The sequence below is a fragment of the Protomyctophum bolini genome (genome assembly GCF_963924005.1).
Source record: "Protomyctophum bolini genome assembly, chromosome: 22".
Lineage (NCBI taxonomy): Eukaryota > Metazoa > Chordata > Actinopteri > Myctophiformes > Myctophidae > Protomyctophum > Protomyctophum bolini.
The window spans coordinates 10,837,416-10,859,204 of record NC_137883.1 but is presented as its reverse complement, the minus strand read 5'-3'; the positions used below and the strand labels follow the sequence as shown (position 1 = coordinate 10,859,204).

The 21,789-nt window shown below is 43.2% G+C and overlaps 1 protein-coding gene across 2 annotated transcripts in view; it reads right to left on the bottom strand.

Annotated features, from left to right (window-relative positions):
* The window catches only part of LOC308309931 (uncharacterized protein), a 157,073-nt gene that overhangs the window by 111,243 nt on the left and 24,041 nt on the right, over positions 1 to 21,789 (bottom strand). For both annotated transcript variants that reach the window (XM_080755912.1, XM_080755913.1), the window contains exons 3-5: positions 8,630 to 8,777; positions 7,276 to 7,434; positions 1,820 to 2,012 (exon numbers count right to left, since the gene is read on the bottom strand). In XM_080755912.1, the coding sequence (XP_080612038.1) occupies positions 1,820 to 2,012; positions 7,276 to 7,434; positions 8,630 to 8,777 (500 nt within the window). The remainder of the gene's footprint in view (positions 1 to 1,819; positions 2,013 to 7,275; positions 7,435 to 8,629; positions 8,778 to 21,789) is intronic.

Genomic DNA, 21,789 nt, shown 5'->3' with positions numbered 1-21,789 from the left:
GATGTACAAGTACATCTTCTGTCATGATGTACAAGTTCACCCCCCCTGGACATGTCTCAGGGACTTACCCCCAACCTTAGTGTTAATGCTGAGTGCAAAGCACGGAGGGATTGGGTTTTTATAGTCTTTGGTGTGAACCGGCTGTGGAATTGAACCCCGACCTTTCAATCTCTAGGGCAGGCAGTGAGACACTCTAACCACAAGGCCACTATTATAATATATTGTCGCTTTGGCTGGAATCTTTTAAAAATAAAAACAAACTAAACTCATGACATTTTAAGCACACACGGGATGTGCTAACTACACTCCCAGCCACCGCAAATGTTTCATACAATCCTTTGAGGTTACATCTGCAGGAGCCTTCACTGCGTGCTGTTGTTGGAAGCGTGCGAGAAGCCGAGAACACTTTGTATCTTTCATAATGGGGCTGTACGTGTGCCACAGGTACAGCAAACGGCCTGCTTGGAAATAAACACTCTGAAACGGAAGGGAGAAGTTGTCATCGACTACAAAGATCTGTATGACAGCATGGGTGACAGACTGCAAAGAAATGCCGTTATGTTTAGGCGTCCGTAGCGGAGTGTGAAGAGAGAGGCTGTCTGGGAAGTGTCAGGTCGCTATAGGAAGTGTTGAGGTGTCCATGAGCAAGACGCTTAACGTCTATGCATATAAGCACGTTGAGAAAATAGCAGATCTACAAGCTCACAAAGCCATGCAAAGTTTAATTATTTTTTTAATTATTATTATTATTTTTTATTTTTTTTCTTCAAAAATATGGATGCAAGGCAGGTTGACAGTGGCTCCCCTGTGCACTCATCGGAGCCATCCGATTAGACATCAGCTGGGTGAAACTGTGACGGCAATTTCCCCTCCCCCAGAGATAAAAAAAAAGATCCAAGTTCCCTCTCCCTCAAGCGTGATACACAGCCAAAACAGTTCTGGCTGGAGTGAAGGCTGTTGCCACCCTGCATACAGCGAGGAAGTGCTTCGGCCCGCTTTTGACTTGTGGTTTTGATCCATTCTGATGTCCGCTGAGAGCTTCCACTGCAGGAAGCGAGGTGGTGGAGAATCCATCTCCGCCAAGTGCAAATGCAGATGTGACGTGATGTTCTGTAAGACCTCTCCTGACCCCCATGGTGATGCGCTGCAAAGCTCATCCTTCATAAACTTCACTTTGTGCCTGGAGAGTTGTTGGGAGTCTGGGCCAGCTCTCGTACAGTACTGTACATGTATACCGTAAAATCCTTCTATCCTGGTACTTAAACTCAGAGTGTATAAAGCAACCAAATGGACTTACATTTGTACAATCTCTGACTCTCAAATGCATACATTAACACTGAGAAGTTTGTCGAGTATAGTAGAGCGTTTCCTCTTTTGTTTGTTATGACAACAATTGACTCTGTCCCTGTTTTGCCCCAGTTACGGTGAATGTACCAATAAACCAATGATCTTGGGGTATCTATAAAAACAGGATAACGTCCAGGTGCTGTAAATGTACCAGCTAAAGGAGAAACAATTATAAAAGAATGAACGAAGGTATGTAACACTGTCTGTAAAAGGTCCTTGTTTGAGGATGGGGTTGGATAAGGCCACAAGCCTATGACTATGTGCGCGAACTGGGCATACATGTATGCATCTGTGTGCACACGCATATAAGGGTGTGTGTGTGTGCACGCGCGCACGTGCGTGCATGCATAGAACACGCTGCGTGCATGTTCTATGCATACACAGAGACCGTAGCCTTACATTTTCCGTCTGGCTTTCGCATACACATCTGGTGCTCGCATTCACAAATGCGTTGAACACGGAAATCCCTTACCTCAAAGGGAGTCTCGAATCCCTCGACGATGCCTCCGACTACGAGTAGCCCGTCGGTAGAGATGTCCATGCCAGGATACACCCAGTCCACGCTCTCCACCAGGGAACAGTCAACGAACAGCGCCAGGCGCCTGGACGACACGCTGACAGCCACGCGGTGCCAGTCCCCGTCAGACAGATTACGGACAGGGAACCTGAGAGGACACGAGACGACAAGTTACCAATGTGTTATAGCAAACCGTGCAATATTTTCTGATCAATTTGAGAAAAATACAAGTTTCTAATCTATTTCACTTAACCTTTCCATAAAGTGAAGGTTATTCTATTTAAGCACTTGTGCAAAAATATGAATTAGCAGATCAATACAATTGTAGATGTGCAATTTTGTCACATTTTTCAAAACTTTGCTCACTTATAATTCCCAAAATACGGACACAAAACAAATCTGCTACATAATAAACAATACAGATGTCATCAAAAAGACAAATAATTGGCCCATATATCAACCAAACCAACACATCGTTCTGACTCCACTTGTAACTGATGCTGGTACAGTGGGTTAAAGTACTGATGCTGGTACAGTGGGTTACAGTACTGATGCTGGTACAGCGGGTTACAGTACTGATGCTGGTACAGTGGGTTACAGTACTGATGCTGGTACAGTGGGTTACAGTACTGATGCTGGTACAGTGGGTTACAGTACTGATGCTGGTACAGTGGGTTACAGTACTGATGCTGGTACAGCGGGTTACAGTACTGATGCTGGTACAGCGGGTTACAGTACTGATGCTGGTACAGTGGGTTACAGTACTGATGCTGGTACAGTGGGTTACAGTACTGATGCTGGTACAGTGGGTTACAGTACTGATGCTGGTACAGTGGGTTACAGTACTGATGCTGGTACAGCGGGTTACAGTACTGATGCTGGTACAGTGGGTTACAGTACTGATGCTGGTACAGCGGGTTACAGTGCTGATGCTGGTACAGTGGGTTACAGTACTGATGCTGGTACAGTGGGTTACAGTACTGATGCTGGTACAGCGGGTTACAGTGCTGATGCTGGTACAGCGGGTTACAGTGCGTTCCGAAACAATGTTCAAATCGGTGCCCAGCGGTACCATTCTCAGCCGCGCCCACAGGTTTGTTTTGATGTGCAGTGTGGCCATTCAGCCACTGGGTGGCACAGAGCCATGAGCAGAGCTGCTCTTGGTCAATGAATGCATTGCAAACGTAAATGGACGGGTTTCGCCGCACTGAGTAGTTTAGTTAATTTAGAAGCAAACCCGTTTCAAACAAGCCTTCTTAGCCTATGCACTACAGTCCAACACAGGAGTTTGAAAGAGCGACACGGTTCACAATTAATACCCTTCCAGCGATATGTGTGCTGTGGAGAGTGGTGACTTCCTTAATGTCATTTAAATAAATAAAAACTTTGAAATTATGTTTAGCCCTGTATCGTCTAGATAACTTTAACTTGCCATATATATTTATATATCTTTTTTAAGATCAACAACTTTTTCACTGCTGTCACCACCGTGCCAGTCTACAGTATGTGTCCAAAAGAACGGATCTACAAGCTGTCGACAGCCAACACAGTGCGTTGAATAGCTTGTTTCTTTGAGGTAGGGGCGTGTCACGCCCCTACCCCACTTGGAAGCTGCTGTGACAACGCAACATGAACCACCCCAAGGTTCCATAACGAACGTGCGCATTGATTTAAGAGCGAGTGAGAGAGAGAGAATCATTTGCATGAACCCAGTGCTCTCCATTTATGAAAGAACACTATTTGCAGAAATAACACACATACACTGTATGCATGTGTACAGTACAGTATGTGTGTGACCAGATCTGTCCTCCCTTTGCGTGGGACAGTAGTCTCATTTCCAAGACTTTCCAGGCGTCCCACAAATCAAGACCCTGTCTTAAATGCTTTAATACAAAAAGCTAATATTCGAAACAGTCAGGCTTTAACTTTTTACAATTTTTATCATTACACTGTGCGCAGTAATGCGTGGCAGGGTATTAGAACACGTCCTGTCAGTTTGAGTGTGTGTGAGAGATGAATTGAGAATGTATTGGTGGGTTTTAGTCTTAACAATGTGAACCACTAAAACGTCATGCTTCATTGACTGGGGTCCCCCCCCCCCCCATTGTATCCCCTGTCTACACCAAGTCTCTCACCAACGCTCACAACGCGTTGCAATGCGTTGTGTTGTGTTGGCCATTATCGCTGAATGTTCACTCCACAATAGGGACCCTCGGATGCATGTGGCTCATTGAACTTGTGGAGGAACGAGCCGATAGGCAAGTTCCATAGGCAGCGCAGAATATAGCCTCATATCAGTACCCAGGCTTTTATTTTCGTTGGGCTCAAAAATTGAACCACAGTGCGTCGCTTTCCTGCGCTGATTTCTACCAGGGGAGGGGAGGGGAGGGGCGGAGGGGGCTCTGATCGGTGAACCGATATTCTCCAGCGGTTGCTCCAAGCGTGCGCTCCCCTCTGGACCAGAAAGCATGCTGGCTAGGCCAGACTACGCATAATATAATATTACTTCATGCTGGCCAGTATCATGCACCCAAAAGTATATACACGAATGATCCAACATGCTCGCAACATGAGCTTGCAGACCGGGCTATTTTCAGCGTTGAACATCGGCGACCAAGTATAAATCAGGCATTATGAAACATGCAGTACTTCCGTTTGTCAGTGATATATAGCCTTAGCCTCAATCCAGTCCACTCAAGGAAGAGGAACGTGCGGTGCAGTGTGTAGACCTTAAATCACTTAAGGTCTTAAACACCTAAGACGCACAGCGCGCCCCACACACACACACACACACACACACACACACACACACACGCATGCACACACATGCCAGTGTTGCCAGATTTTTCAGAGAGAAATAAGCAGCCAGGGTTATGAAAACAAGCCCGAAAAAGCGCACTTTAAACCTCTATCCATTGGATATTTTAAAATAGACGATCTACAAGTTGTGAGCTTGTAGATCTGCTATTTAAAAAACTAGAATTTCGCCCCCCTTCGGGGGGCGAAATCCTAGTGTCGTTGCAGCGCAATATGGGAAGAAGGAAATTGCGTTGACAGAGTTGACAGACTCCACTTCATGTTTCAGCTGTGTTTTTAAACTCAGTAGTGTGCCCTGCACATGTAGTAACGGATGGGTTATAAATTATTATAATAACAGAAAGTGTTTTTTATTTCTCATAAATACGCAAACATGGTGAAACAACTACAGTCACAGAGAGCAGTGCCAAGGTAGCTGCTGCCTGCTAACGATGCAAACAACAGCCTTGCCTGTCGTGTGTGTGTGTGGGGGGGGGGGGGGGGGGGGGGGGGGGGGATAGCACTATTTTTCGACATTTTACTGTGTCATAAATATTTACATCTGTAGCCTATATTGTGATTACATTTGACCGTACATTTGACTCTTGTGTTATATTCTTGTGAAATATTCAGTAAAGTATTGTGGTGAAATATTCACCCCAAGTTGATAAGATATGCAGAGAATATAATACCAAGAAGCCCCAGTTTGAAATGCATTAGGCCACAGACCCCCATTTGATACCATTTGCTCTCTGGGAAAATCAGGGTCCATTTGGTTCCATTTGTATGCTCTTGGAGTATGATGACTGTGCTAACAGTATTATCATAAAATATGTCTCAGTTTGAAGATTCAAAAAAACATATTTCATATGTGTGAGCTTGTAAAGGAACGTTCAACCTAGAGACAGTGTTGCCAAGTCTGATCATTATAAGCTACTTTGGACTTGTTTATCTATTGGTAGTCCTTGACATGGAAATGTTTGAGTTCCACTGCTCTGAAACAACATTAGACAACAAAGTTTGACAGTCAACACTATAATTGATTATTTTAAGACTAATTTCCGGACCATTTTTGATTTACCTACTTTGAACTGGCCTATTAACATTTTTATAGACCTGGTTGCTTGTTTCACTCTCACATCCACGATATGTGGCAACCCTGGTCCCTGGTTTGTTTTGCGTGTGGATGTTTTTTGTGTTGCTTTAGCATCTTTAGCACAGTAGCTATCAGAGGCTGCAGTCATGTGGAAGCAGGAGGGAAAAAGGAAAAAAGACGAAAACACACAGCATTGCGCGGCCGCAGATCTGCCCTTAAACGGCAGATCTGTCGTTTTATGGATCATAGAACGAACGTATGCTGTTAGCTTGTTGCCCCCCCCCCCCTCCCTCTCTCCCTCTCTCTCTCTCTCTCTCTCTCTCTCTCTCTCTCTGACGTTCTCTCTCTCGCTCGCGCGCGTTACTCTAACACGTCTTTCTGTCTTTCTCTCTCTCTCTCTCTCTCTCTCTCTCTCTCTCTCTGTCAGAAAGCGTTGTCAGTTTACTCAGTCACAGCACCGTCACTCCTGTCAGTTATTTCGTCGTGTATCGGTAGCCTATATGAGCCCAATATTGGCGTTACGCATTTCACTTGAATAATGTTGTGTGCGCACGTGCGCACGCTGAGAAAGACAGTTATTTAATGAAACTGAAAATTATAACGTGCTGCGCTGTCTCGCCGCCGTATAGCCATTCCTGTGTGTGTGTGTGTGTGTGTGTGTGTGTGTGTGTGTGCGCGTGTGCGCAAGACAGACGTGCGTGTGTGTGCAGGCTGAGAGCTGCTGACTGTGATTGACGTGTGAGCTGGATAAATCAGTGAGAGTTGGAAGAAGCGCACGCAGAGCCAACTCGCAGGCAGTGCCTCAGGCCAGATGCCTGAGAATCGGCACAGGATTCTCTGGGTCACCAGTGTTGGTGTGACACACACGGCTTCCACATTTAGCTTCATACTGGGTGAAAGTGGCGTTCCAAAAATTATTTTTCCCCTCGGAATTCTTATTCACAATGAGATGGAGTTGAGGTGTTTGTGTTTGCTTGCTGGAGCTATAATTAATGTATTTGCATTAAATGTCCACTCGCGCATCGAAGTAAAAAGCAAGATGGCCGATTGTGAGACTGAAAAGTAGCTGTGGGGGCGGGCCTGGTGGGCCTATGAGAACACAGAGCAGTGTTGCCAGGTTTGCGAATTGTAAGCGAGTTGTAGTGTGTGCAAGTAGCCTGGTTAAAAGGGCTTGTTTCTGCCGCTGTTGGGGCAACAGAACATGTCGACCAGTTTCTGTCAACCGCTTTTGGTCAGGTGACCAACTCCACAAATGTTAAATTAGATATATATTGGGGAATTTTCTTTTTTATATTTTTTCTGGTATCCCTGGCAAAAAAATATGGTTTGATGGTTGAAAGTAACAACAATTAGGAACAAGCCTATACCAATATTATTTAGAAGCAACTTTACAGAAAAAGTCGCTTATAATAATCAGACATGGCAACACTGATGCAAGCACGCACACACACACACACACACACACACACACACACACACACACACACACACACACACACACACACACACACAGACTCACTCATAATGGCGCTGCTGTGTGCCTATAAAGATGACAGCATAGGCACTGACACGCAGTTGCAGCATGATGTGGCTGTCAGGACCGATCATGGTGAGCACACTGCGCTCTTCTCTCCGTGGGCTCCGCAGCTGAACTAGCAGGCTGAATTCATCTGCAAACCTGCAACACACACACACACACACACACACACACACACACAAGTTGTTATAAAAACATCAAGAAATGGCAGATGTACAAGCTTGCAGCGCGTGCCCGTGAGCTTGTATATCTGCCATTCTTTAAGAGCCAATGCCAAAAATCTAAAGCGACACAGTGGGTTGCTTTCCCGGTTTTAACGGGTTCAATTACATAATATATCGTCGCTGTCGGGTGGAAAGTGGAAACCTTCAGGGAATGGAACTAAACATTTCTGAAATATTGCAGATCTACAAGCTCACAATGCGTCTGCACTTTTGCTTGGCACTCTTGCGTGTCAAAGTAGGGCATGAAATGAGAGAACATAAAACAGTTTAAGTTTTGAAATCCGTGGTTTTTTGGCCGACAAGAACATTATGTTCCCTTCTTCTTATTCCTGCGGTCAAGCATGCTGTGCTTGACCGATATTAGTGAGTTTAGGACCACAATGGAAACAAGCCCTCCGATTTGTTGAGTTTTATCCCTTTGAAAGAGAACATGTACACATATGTTTTCCTGCATACTGTATGCCTTTTTGTCTATGAAGCATTCAATCAAGATGCAAGCTGTACTCGCTACTGTACTGACAGTATAGAAGTCAGGGAAATTGGGCTCAATGATGGATGGCATGAAAAGTAAAACTCAGCAGCGATTAATGAAAATAAGAAAATGCCTTATATTACACACAAAATATTAGCTACAGTAACTACACATTTTAGATAAACCAGATTTATTTATTTCTGATATTAATAACGCATTATTTGGATGGTATAAACCTGCATATTTACAGGCATATAAGCCAGTGGTTTCCAAAGTGGGGTTCGGGGACCCCCAGGAGTCAATGAGGGGAGTTCCAGGGGCTCTCCAGCTAAATTATAGTTTGGAACCAAATGGACACTTATGGGTCTGTAACTCAGTGTACAAACTTGTAAATTTGTACACTCAAGAGTTAAATTAATATTGATTTTACTACATAAATTGGGGGTCCCAGAGATAGAAATGCCATTAAATGGGGGCGCGTAGACTAATGCATGTCAAACTGGGGGTCCTTGAAAATAAACGGGTTGAGAATATCTGCATATCTTTTCAAATGGGGGTCCGCAGGCTATTTAGTGTCCACTTAGGGGTCCTTGACATGAAAAAGTTATAAGCTATAAGCACAGTAAATAAATGTATGTACCCGTCAGTGAAGAGCCGTCGTAGGGGCAGAGCCAGGGTGGAGTATTGTCCCACGTGTAGGACTGAACACCTGTCCTCCTCCACCGTCATGGACACGTTGGTTCCGTTGGACACCTGCAGGGACAGGCTGTCCAGGACGTTTACCTCGTCTGTGTGAAAAGAGAAGGCACACACGGTCACGCATTTTTGACATTCTTTTTGTCGAAAACAGGAACGCCAGGGTTAATGTTAACAGACTGTACCGCAGGGGTCTTCAACAGGGGGTCCTCAGAGTTACTACAGGGGGTCTGGCCGAAACGTTGCGTAATGGGGAACATTACAAGCTCACAACTTTAGATAGCATATTATGTAGAGATAGAATTCTAGTGTATACTTGTAGTTTAATTGACTTATGTTATGATCCTTGATGACTATTTCTATGTATTTGATGTATTACCATGTGTTGTTCTAGCCTATACTGGATTAAGCCTCACTATCGCATCGCAGCGTGAGCTTGTAGAGATTGGCCATTTTCAGAGAGTTGGTGTGGAGGGTAAAAGAGCACTACAGAGACAATGGTCAAGTCGACTAAATATTGAGTGTTTAAAAAGGTAAGTTGTCACATACATTAACGTGAATCCAACCGATTAGTAAAGATAATGTATGTCAAACAAGTCTATGATGAAGTCATCTATGAAATCTATGAAAAGGTTTAATCTACTGTTTAACAACATTTTATACACTGTAGTGGGTGGGGGTTCCTTCATGCTTCATCTCTCAGCTAAAGGCAGCCGTGGCTTGAAAAACGTTGAACAACAGTTCAACTGTGACATTATCAAACATGAATATCAAACATGTCATACATTATCCCAAAAATGCATGTGTTTTTGTACTTCACTCTGACCAGAACAAGCGGGGTGATAAAATATATCCCTACCACCAGTGATAAAGTTGAATGACCAGAGGGGGGGTATAAAAAGCAGAGGCATGAATCCCCCCCCCCCCCCCCATCCCCCCAGCAAAACCAACCTTGACAATTCCTATACTGTTCTTATAGGACAAAACTGGAGGAAATGACAACCATCTGCAGGAAGCACTCCTCATTCCTATGGTGGCACTTAGGAACAAACCTATACGCTGTGAAAAGACCACTCTCTCTGGTGGCATTAAACTGGCGGAAAACAGCTTCAGGGACCATTGCCTCTCACAGCCCTGAGAAGGCCTACACACACACGCCGGTCCATTTGGTTAAAAGAAAAACGTAGCGCCGCGGTGCCCCATACTGCTCGCCATTGTTTCACCTCCCTCTCATGAGCTCATTTCCTGCCGTTGGGTGCAGCCACAGGAGAGCCTTTTTATGCGCTATGCGCGGAGAGGCTAAGTGCCATTCGTCATGCCCTGCCCCGTGGTGATGTGTTGTTGTTAAATATTGCATCTGGGGGTCATGAATACAGCTGTTGATCGCTCTTCGGAGAGAGCGAGTCGGTATTGAAAAGCTGCCGTTGTTTGGGTATTGATTGTAGTCTAAACTCGGGACCCATTTTAGCCCCGTTCCAAAACCCACGCGGGAATTCCACTTGTATGTGAGGAGGTGCATGGTGCCGGGTCTAATTAGGCTAACGCAGATGGTGCACTTCAACGTGGCCCCTTTGACCTTAACCCCTACGTGGCAGAGACAGAGGGCATTGAGGATCTAGCAGGGCCCCACAGAGCCAGGACACCTAAAGATTGGCAGAACTTAAATATGGACCTTGGGTATTTCACTGCTCAGGTATTTAACGCATTGAGATCAACAAATGCCTTCAAAATCAGTAGTTCACTTTTGAGATTTTGCCTTTTTTTGAGGGCTTTGTGTGTACCCCATAGCAATGATTTGATTGGCTGAGCAACGGAATTGAGGATAACAAGAAATGAGGACATATTCATACCAGCTGCTTTTATGTATATCTGCGGTGGTGGTCCACCATGTATGGAATAGACGAATTAACACAGTACAGTATAATTATGCAGGTTGAGAAATAAAAGTGAAGCGTGGCAAACTTGTGGTTAATGTCCATGCATGCATGTAGTTTAATTTCCACCTAGTGTCGGACTCTGAGCGTGTATGTTTGGACTTGCGCGCACACGCATGCACCATTACTTTACCTGGGTTAGTTTACGTCTTACCAGCTGTGCTTACACAGCAGCTGGTAAAATGTGAGGACAGAAAAGTGAGGTCGCCAATTGTGATTGGCTGAGCAATGGAATTGAGGATTAAAAAGTGAGGACCGAAAAGTGAGGAGTCAGGGCGGCAACTGCGATGTGTGATGTGAGTGCCCCTCACATCACACCACTGTGATTTCATTTTCTTCTAAAATAGCAGATGTACAAGTTCGCAGAGCGGCACGAAGTGACACACTGAGCTTGTACATCTGCTATTTTTGAATAGCCAACGCAAAAGTGACACAGCGCATGCATACATTGTACATTCCTGGTTTTCCACTGTGTTGCTCCGTTTGGAGCTTCTAACACCTGCATGTTTCACTGCTTTCAACCTTTTTGAGTGGTGCAACCACTCCAAGGAACAGCAATGTCCGTGTTCACCCGCCTATGTGTTGGTTCACCCACCCATGCACCTACAGTATGTGACTATGAGCACCATTAGTACACTATTAGTACCAGTAGGGGCGCTGTTGTGCCAGAGAGTGAGATAGTGCTGCACTGTTGCCTGCTAATGAGAGAGAGAGAGAGAGAGGAGGGGGGGTAGAGAGAGGGGAGTTGCACCACTCAGTTCACACGGGTGTGATTTTTCAAAAAAAATTGGGCATTTGAGCCACGGACCACCATTTGAGATTTTGCCTCTCAGACCCAAAACTAAAGAATATTTTGTTATCGTTGGATAAGAAAATATATGTCACAATCCCATGCTGTATTGATGTTGGTACCATTAGGAGAGATAACAGGCAAACACTGATCAGACTTCTTGTAAATTAAGTAATGCAGATTTTTAACAAAAATGAAACCAAATGGACAAAGGAGGGTCCATTACGCTCTCAATATCTATAAGGGTAACTATAAGGGTCCATTTGGTTACCAACTCTCCATCATTTAGCTGGGGACCACCTGGAACCCCCTCAAGGACCACTGGTTGAAAACCACTGCTATACAGTATTGAAAATGTGCTTTTAATTTCTCTATAAAAACATGCCCAAAACAGATGCCAGGTTTAAAGTTACAAAGTGCTGACATGGCGAATTAAAAACGAATAAAGTTTTGAATAGTTGTATATATTGAAATTTAAAATATTAAAATTCCACACCAGGAACCTTGACACACAGTTTGGGAAACACTGCTGCTCTAGTAGAAAGTAGAAACGAGGAAAAAAAACTCTATACGGTCACACTTGGTTACACGGTGGAATGGTGCCTATCTGGTGTCGTGCTAAGCATTCCAACATACCAGCATTCCAGGGTTCCCGGGGTCCACGGAGAGACACCGGACCCACTCAGGAGGGGGAACAAGGAAGAGGAAAAGGGCATCAATTTGAATAATGACTCACTTTGCAATTTTATCCTTTTAGTTAGCAGGAGGTACGGGACGGGAGGGGGGGGGCAGGGGGGGGTGGTCGGCGGGAACGGAAATGAGGTAAAGCGCCGTTTGAAAGGAGCTCAGGAACTACAAGAGCTTAATCAGATGAAGTCCACATGTTGCGATAGCATCGTCTTAGATTTCGCTATGGGTCACACAGTGATCCCATATCTGACGAGGACAACACGAACTCGGCTGAATCTCAGATGTTTTCATCTCGCAGTCGGTCTGCAAAGCGGCTGTCTGAAGTGCAGATCTACACATGCTGCCTTCAGGCTTGGATCTGCAATTGCTTAGTAGTTACCGCAGATGAGTTGCGGTGGGGCCTAATGGTGTAATGAGATTTCAATGGAAGGACAGCTTGTTATCTCAAGATTATAATGGGTGTGAACTTGAAGTGTGAACAATTCTATTGACTGAAAGCAGTGCTTTTTTAGACCCACCCTGACTGAAGATTTAATTTAATCTATGAATATGTTGACAGGCTGCTTATAGCAATAGCAGCGATTATTTTCATTTCAAGGACTTTCTGTTTGATATGCATTATGTTACCGGACTAACACTTGATACGATTCGTTTTTAGTCTCTGGGTCCTCCATATAATACTGTAAATACTGTTAATTTAACTCTGAGAGTGTACACGTGGAACCAAATGGACCCATAAGGGTAACTCTCAGAGTTACAGACTGGTAAGGGTCCATTTGGTTCCTTACCATCAACCATTTACTGTAGGTGCGGACCTCCTGGAATCCACCCAAGGACCCCTGGGGGTCCCCGGAACCCACTTTGAGAACCAGTGGCTTATGTAAAGTCAAGCTGAGGTGGAGTTCTGCCATGCTTCCACATGCTTTATCCCAAGATACAGACATTATTTCTATTTGACAGATAAGATTATTGAGGCATGTCTCACATTACATAGACTGGTTTTGTAACAGCGCATAATGGCTCCAGATGCTATAGTTAGTGACTGATATTCTATATCAGTTCCATGCTCACCCACTATGACGGTCCTCCCTAAAAACACGTACAGCTTCAAGAGAATGTAACTTTAGAACTGCATTTTATAATAAATGTTTTACTATTTATAGCATTCATTCTTGAGAAATTGACAAAATGGCACAGCCAATTTATTTTTCAAAGTTGAGTTTAATACTAAATCCCATTTAAAACCATAATTTGTATTTACATTAGATTTAGAAGGGCTTGCAAAGATGATGTAATGGTGTCATGGTGGTTGAGACACATCTGATGAAAGCAATATTGTTTCGTGCATTATCAAAAAAAATTAAGCGTACCAGAGTATTAAAAGAATAGAGACGGAACCGTGCTTTTTGTACTTTCCGTTTTGCATGTGTCTATGGAGATAACATTACTCTAATAGACTAATAGAATATTGAAATATGTCTTCCCTGTCTATGTTTGGTTTCTTCCAGTCAAAAGTCCCAATCAAAATAACATAATTTTAGCGACATCATAACCCTAACCCCTCCCCATTATTACCATGATGGTATTTAGGGGGCGGAAAAATCACGGCACTCGATAATAATTGTACATTCTTACACTTATGTAATCAATAAGCATCAGTAGTCTTTATCTTTTTATGCTTTAAAAATATATTGTTTTAATGTGAACGTGTTTCTCTATTCTCTATTCAAAGCGGATTTGACTAAGAACAGATTTACACTGTAGGCCTTTTTATAATAAATATAAGCCGTCTCACAGTATGGTATTTCACTCATATGAACCCACATGGGATCAACAAAAGTACATACTTAATAAAATAAAAACTATATATACACACATTACATACACTTTATATACTGTATTTTAGGGGATATATCCATAAAAGCTTGCTGGAATAGAGACCTGAACCATTTCCCACAACAAAGGAATGCCGTTGGCGTTCTCCAGACAAACGTAGGACATGTCAAGGCAGCCACCCAGGATCCAAGGACTCAAAGCACTACAAATATGTTTTTCTCATCACGGACATGAATTGCCGCACTTAGTTGGAAACCTATGTTGTAACATAGGTTTCCAGGAAAGGAAGGAAAGACAACTTCTCTATAATGATGACATTCTTTTTTGACACCTCGCGGCTGCCTTGCTTTGCTGCTGCAGGTCAACCATCTGTAGATGGATGTACAGTAGAGCGACATGGCCTTTATTAAAGGGATAGTTCAGATTTTTTAATACAGTCGCAACCACTATGTTAATGTGAAGTATTTCATACAGCTTAAGTTAAAAACTGAACTATCCCTTTAACACATAATAAAAGGTACACATAATAAAACATTTTCATGTGAAGAATTGATAATTGGCCGCATAACCCCATTTGAAAAGCGTTTGTGCCAGCGACCCTCATAAAAGAAAAGATGTCAAATTTGTCAAAAGATATAATAGGACTTCTGTGTTTAAACTGTTCCTTATTTTGCTGTGGATCCCTGGAATCTCCTAAAAAAGGACCCCTAGGGGTCTCCGGATCCCAATTTGAGAACCAGAGGTATGTCTCTTTTTCAAGGACGCCCTGATCACAGCATGTAAAGCACAATAAAACACAATACATAATGACAAAAAATACACATTTGAACCACATTGCGTCACAGATGCAAATAAATATAGTGTTGCATGAAACGACACGTGTGCAGTCACCGTGTAGTGTGTCCTCAAGAAGCACCCAATGTCTCCATGGAGACCAATCCAACCCTGAATGTCTCTATGGAAGCCAATCGAACCAGTCCTAAAGCTTGTTTGTGTGTGGATTATAATAAACGGAAGCAGTTTTACAGAAGGGTTAAGTTTACAGAAGTTAAGTTAATCAATAGGATATTTAGCAGCACCAAACAGCAGACAGTTCTGTCACAGGAGCTGTGTCTGTCAACAGCCTTTCATGCACTGTTGAGAAGGAGAAGAGATAATTGCTTAAATCTGACACTTTAATTGATCACAAACTTATTATGAGCTCTTAACACAATTAAAAGAGAGGATGTTTCAATTGTATCCCATTCATTATAATGGTTTGTAGAGCCAACGTACAGTACATATATTATATGACTGTACTGTATGTTGTACATTACGCACAGCTAATGCTAACTGAAATTCATATTAATAATAGCCTGTGGCTTAAGATGCTGGTAAGTAGAAACTGTAAAAACTGTAAATACCGTAAAATGCCAGGGGGACCAGACTCCACAATGTGGAAAGCATCGCTAAACCATGATTTATAACCCCGGGAACTGGAAAATGTTCTCACACACTTTAAGATCTGAAGCTCTGATGGTCTTAATTAAGACGCACTTGTGCTACAGTGTTCATAAAAGAACATTTTCATGTTACTTTATTCCTTCGCCCGCGAGCAACAGAGAAAGCCTCAGAGCATGTTCCCGTGCCTTCACCCTGCACCGAAATCAAAGGATAAAGCCATTATTTAAAAGGAGGTACGGTATAGGTGTAGGGGGTGGTGGACTGCCAGTCACGCCTGCTCTGTGGCCTCCAGAAAGTGAAACAGATGTTCAATTCCCTGTGACAAACGCCTACATCATCTCTGGAGAGAGGACATACTGTACAATACTGACTGTGGTTGCAGTGGTGGACAAAGTACAGAATCCCAGTACTTGAGTCAAATAGAAACACCAGGTGATATTACTCAACTACAAAGTGAAAGTTGCTCTGTCAAATTTGTACTAGAGTTAAATAACTGCTTTTAAAAATAATATTTTTAATTCAAAAGTATGTGCTTTTGAAAAATACTATGCAAAAGTATGTCCATGTTCTTTCTTTCCCCAAGTCCGTATATATACGTACGTCAACGCTAGGTGGCGTTATATCCCAGGTATGTATATATACACGTACCCAAACGTATACTCCGTCTATATAATGGTTTAGTCCTACGGATGCTTTTAACATTGGTCCGGTTCCTATAGCAACACCCGACCATTCCAACTATGGGATTGAAAATATATTCACAGTGAAAAGCAGTTCCAAGGAGGATTTTTAAGCCTCCATAAATCAGATTCTAGGATCGCTGTCCTTGGTGGATTTTCTGCCATCCACATTTCGGATTTAATTAGTGCCTTTGTACCGCGACGTCCCTGCCATGTAAAAGCTTCTGACGAAAGGTAAAGAGTGTGTGTGTGTATTCCAATGATACTAGCGTGTGTGTAGCGAGTGTGTGGGGGGGCGGGCAAACTCCGACTTTTTAAAGTGAACGCGTAAGCTGGCACTGGGAACTGGGGTTTATGCTAACAGGTAGCGGTAGAGATAGAGTTAATATCAATGCATTGCTGTATTGACATTTAGACAAAACCAATTCAAAGATTTTCCACACATAAAAAAAATAAATCTATCAGTGATATGAAGTTGGCCTACCCAGAAATACAAATACTCAAAGTAGATATTCTCGAAAAATGTGTTAAAAAAATACAACACTCAAGTAAGTACAACTTACTTGAGTTTGTGTTTAAGTGAACTTAGACACGCGCCTTTTTTGTGCATGTGTGTACCGTGTGGGTGTGAGACAGTGACAGAATAAAATGTGTGGGGAGAATGAACAGAAGACAACAGCACCGAGGGAGTTCTAGCTGAAGACAATCAAAAAAGCCACAGCAGATGTATAAAGTGACTCCTCATTTAGTTATGATTCTCCCTCATAAATCTCATCAATTAAGATGCACCCTGATGACAGGACAGCAATTTGTTTGATAGTTGGCTAACGCCCTTGAAGATGACACAAAGGAACATTCCACTGAGGTTTGCGTTTATACTCAACAGTGGGAATTTTACCATTATGCTGATCATCATCTTTTATTACCCATATGAACCCTAGCGCGTATCTATTCTGGGGAGAACATTAGCTGGTACGGACTCTTGGGTGACTCTGGACAATGAAGTATAGGTTTTAGGGGGGGAATGGTGGTGCAGTCGGTAGAGCCATCACCTCACAGCTAGAAGACCCAGGATTCTCGCTGGGGACACTGTGGGCTTGTTCTCCCCTCCGTGTCATCAGTGCCCATACCCGAGGCGGGGTTGGCAAAAGGGCCTTTCTGTCTGTAGTTTGCATGTTCTCCCCGTGTTCCTTATACTAGGTACCCTCACAAAAAACGGGGAAAAAAAGAGTGAGTAAGTCCGAAAAGTTGCAATCATAAATTGCAGCGTTGCAATTTATCAAATAAAGGATGTTGGTGTTGTAATGGCAGATTTGACTTGGTTGCATGCTGAAAATAGCCGATCTACAAGCTCACAATGCATTGGATCGCAAAGTGTTGTGAGCATGTAGATCTAATATTTTCAGAGCGCAACCAAACATAAAATGACCTGCCTTTTTAGTTCTACTATATATTTCTTCTCCACTAGTCTCTCCCTAACATTTATAATGTTATTGTTAACAATATAATAAACAATATATTTAGTCATAGTTTTAGACATCATAGCTTAGTTATTTAGTTTTCGTCCGTGAAAAAATGTCGAACGTATTTCATCATAGTTTTTGCCGACAAAATGAACACTGCTGCCTGTCACCAATAGTGCACCAACATCGTTAACACTACAACACATTTGATGCTACACCTGGCACTGGGCAACTATTTAAAGTTTAACAAAATTACATGAATATATATTTACCCGTTATCCAAAGGCAAGGCATATGCTCAAGTGTTCCTTTATGGCAGGATTTTATTGTTTTTGGCAAGCATGGCCGCACATGCTTTATCCACGTTTGGCAACGAGATAGATTTATGAGGCACACATGGATCTCATGGATTGTTCATTACATTAGACTACAGTAAAAGCCAATGTAAATACCACCACTCATCACACTCGGCCTAGTATGTCAGAGAGAGTGACAGGTGTTGATGCTCATGAGTATTTTCCTTAAATGGATGTGACAATGTATGTGTATAGGATCAATGTAAGTTTGGTTAAGCAGAAAATATCATGAAGAGACCTTTTTTTCCCCCTCGTCTTTTGGCCAGGATTCCTCAGGATTAGTATGGAAATACGTACCACAACCATACATAATAGCATCATTGTAAATGTATTGGTTTTTTTTTAACTTTTGCTGTTGATTCGTTTTAATTTATGTTCAACACTTTGTTGGTTATCCAATTATCTTCCCTGTTGAGTTTTGTTGAGATTTAATTTTTGGTATGGAGTTGGGGTCGGTTCTGTGTATTTGCTTTGACATTTTCGAGATGTTCCGTGTTTGTTTTGACGTAAAGTGCTTCATCAAGACTCTTTTGCATCTTTTGTTTGCCGCTTGTAAAACATGCAATGCAACAAATCAAATAAAGATGTGAAAGATGTCAAAGCAAATCATATGAATGTGGGCAATTGATTGATTGACTGGACACAGTATGTGGTCAGTGTTGATAGTGAGAACATGTGCTCAGTTAAAAAATATGCACGATCGGGAAATTCTTGTTTTCGGGTTTTCCCTAATTTAAACTTCTTAGCATTTTCAACATGGAATCTGTAGTAACGGATGCAGTCCTATACAGTCGTGGTGGTTAGGAAAATCAGGTATGGACTAATATATCAATGAATATATTGTGACGGACAGACGGACGGACGGATATTCAAGAGCGAAAACATAGTCTCCAAACAGTTAAACCTCCTGGGAAAGACTCAGCTGTCTGTCGACACGCAACGCATGTACTGTACACACACCGTGTAGCTGCCGGCTATACAAGCCTCGTTAGAAAATGTAGCATCTATTATGATCCTTCAGTCAACATGGTACTGTATACGCAAATCAAAAAGATACTACCCATCCAACTTCTGATTAGCCCCAAGAAACAGACTCACAGTTGTGTCATACTGTCTTTGATTATAAATAATTGCTTTGACAGGATCAAGCAGCATACTTAAAAAATGTTTAGGGATAAACTTTCAACAAAGTGAGCAATTTGAAACCTAAAAAGCTTTGCATGAGCGGGTGACAGGAAAGCTTGGAGCACGCTCAGCCTCTACCCCCCACTGCCTGAGAAACCTCAAACATTCAAACACACTCATTCCACTGCCTGAGAAACCTCAAACATTCAAACACACTCATTCCACTGCCTGAGAAACCTCAAACATTCAAACACACTCATTCCAGACGCATGACGCTCTCGCAGTGCGAACATGAACACCAGCCATCGTGAGTCGAGCTTGGAAGTAAGTGGTTCTGAAAAGGATGGCTGTGGAGAGGAAGGAGGCCCTGTGAGGAATGCCATGCAACAACCACTCCAGTCCAGATTCATGATGCATACCAAATCATCAGCCTTTGCCCACAACACACTGACCACTGTCCACAATCACGACATTTTAGTTAAAGGTTATTTGTCGTAACATTGGAACACATAAACCAAAATGACAGATTGTCGATTGGCTACTTTCACAGACAGAGACAGACAGACACAGATGAATGGCAACCATTCTGACCATTATAAAATAAATAGCAATCAGGCAATTATTATGTAATAATTTGTGACAGGCCTACTCTCCACTCCAATGCACTGTGCTACAGTATAGGCTCAGACAGCAGTGGAGTGCGTAAGAAGGTAGACAGACCTTGATTAATCCCATGGGAAATTCAGTTTCAGCTTCACCCGGCTGCTGGCTGCTCAGAGGCCCTCTGAGTTGAAGATGTTAGTGGCTAAGTGTTTTGCTCAGGGACAATGGCGACCTTCTGATCACCACACGTGTCGTGTACAGCCTCTCTCTACTCACTGAGCTACAGCCTCCCAACAGCACTCTTGGCTAACTAAAAGCCTTGAGAACAAACGATTCCGAGCCATGTGGCCCATAGGCCTACGGTATCTCCTGTCTCTGTAGCGCCAGGCGGCTTGAGGTACACCCCCCCCCCCCCCCCCAGCCATGATGTACAAGTACACCCCCTGGACATGATGTACAAGTACACCCTACAGCCATGATGTAAAAGTACACCCCCCAGCCATGACGTACAAGTACACCCCCTGGACATGATGTACAAGTACACCCTACAGCCATGATGTAAAAGTACACCCCCCAGCCATGACGTACAAGTACACCCCCTGGACATGACGCTAGGATGCCTCTGGGATCTTACCCCTATTCCAACCCATATGCTGTGCCAAGTAGGGAGACATTGGGTACCATTTTTTATTTTATCTGGGCAACCCCCAGTCTCATGTCATGGCGGACACTCTAATCACAAGGCCACTGAGCTGGCTTCAACTACACAGATCCAAAAATACATTTCCAAAATAACGAAGGCAAATTATGTACAAGCCCACAGATTCGAATGAATGAATGAATGAATGCACTCACAATAGGCCTGTATTCAAGCTCAAAGGAAAATTTCATGCTAGAAGGTTTTCTTACCTTTATTTGTAGTTGTTACGTCCCCACCAAAGATGGGTGTTATTTTGTGCAAAAGCGCATTATTGGCTGATAACAAAATCCATGTAGATCATAAGATGTTATTCTTATACATTTTTATCCCACAATTTTGTAACCCATTTTTTCACCCAGTGTCAATTATCTAATGTAATCCTGGGCTCTACACTCCCTCTGCCAACCTGGGGAGAGAAACGGACTGACCTCATGCTTCCTTCAATGCATGAGGAGTCCAAGCCGCTTCTTTTCAACTGACAGGGGGGAGTTTCCCCGGTTGGCCATAGCGCATGGAAGGAACACGTTATTCCAACCAGTTTCTTTCCCCTCCATCATTGTGGATGATGTTGATGATCTGTTGGACTATACCCGGTTTTTAAATGCAGATTTTGAGAGAGAGTGTGTGTGTGTGTGTGTGTGTGTGTGTGTGTGTGTGTGTGTGTGTGTGTGTGTGTGTGTGCACACGCACACGCAATAGATAGGAGTGACAGACAAGGTGCACATCTGCTTAAGGACACGGAGCGGATACTGTATGTCAATGAGTGTCAATCAAAGCCTCATAGCGTAACGCAAAAAAACGTTCTACTGCCATTTCCCACATGCAAATCCTCCTGTGGGATCAGCCGCAGTCTGTTAAGGACTAATGTAATGAGGCGGCTTCGTCAGTCACCAGAAGGGTCAATCTGGCATGCAGGGGGTCACTGCCGAGGGTCACTGACGGAGGACACAAAGGATGAATGTTCTCCTTTTCCTGCCCTCTGAAGTACATTTCAAACTCCACACTGGCTTTAGGAGCTCATCACTGGGGCCCATCCACTTTGTGAAGACAGACAGGCACGTTTCTACTTTCAATAATTCCATACTGTATGTCATCATCCACCCATATGGAGACAAGCACTGCTCCCAGTCATTTATGACCACAAAACAGTTAATAAATGATATTCAATTGATCAGACAGTTCAGGTGTTTTTGCTAACTCTTGTTGGCTGGACTGGAGGAAGGGTAACGGCTGTATAAAATAATGGAGAAAATGAGATATAGCAAGATTATAAACAACCAGTGAAGAGAGTTGGGAGAGAGCAATTTACACTGTAAAATCCATTCCTGAGTGTCCATTTAACTTGGTGAATGGACCCATCCCTTCACAAAAACGTGATAGTCAGTAGGGCCTACATGGGCCAATTACAGTACTCACAACACAGGGTATTCGCAAGCAAGTGGCGACCAGCAGATGCCTACCGCAATTGTAAGTAACCCCAGGGA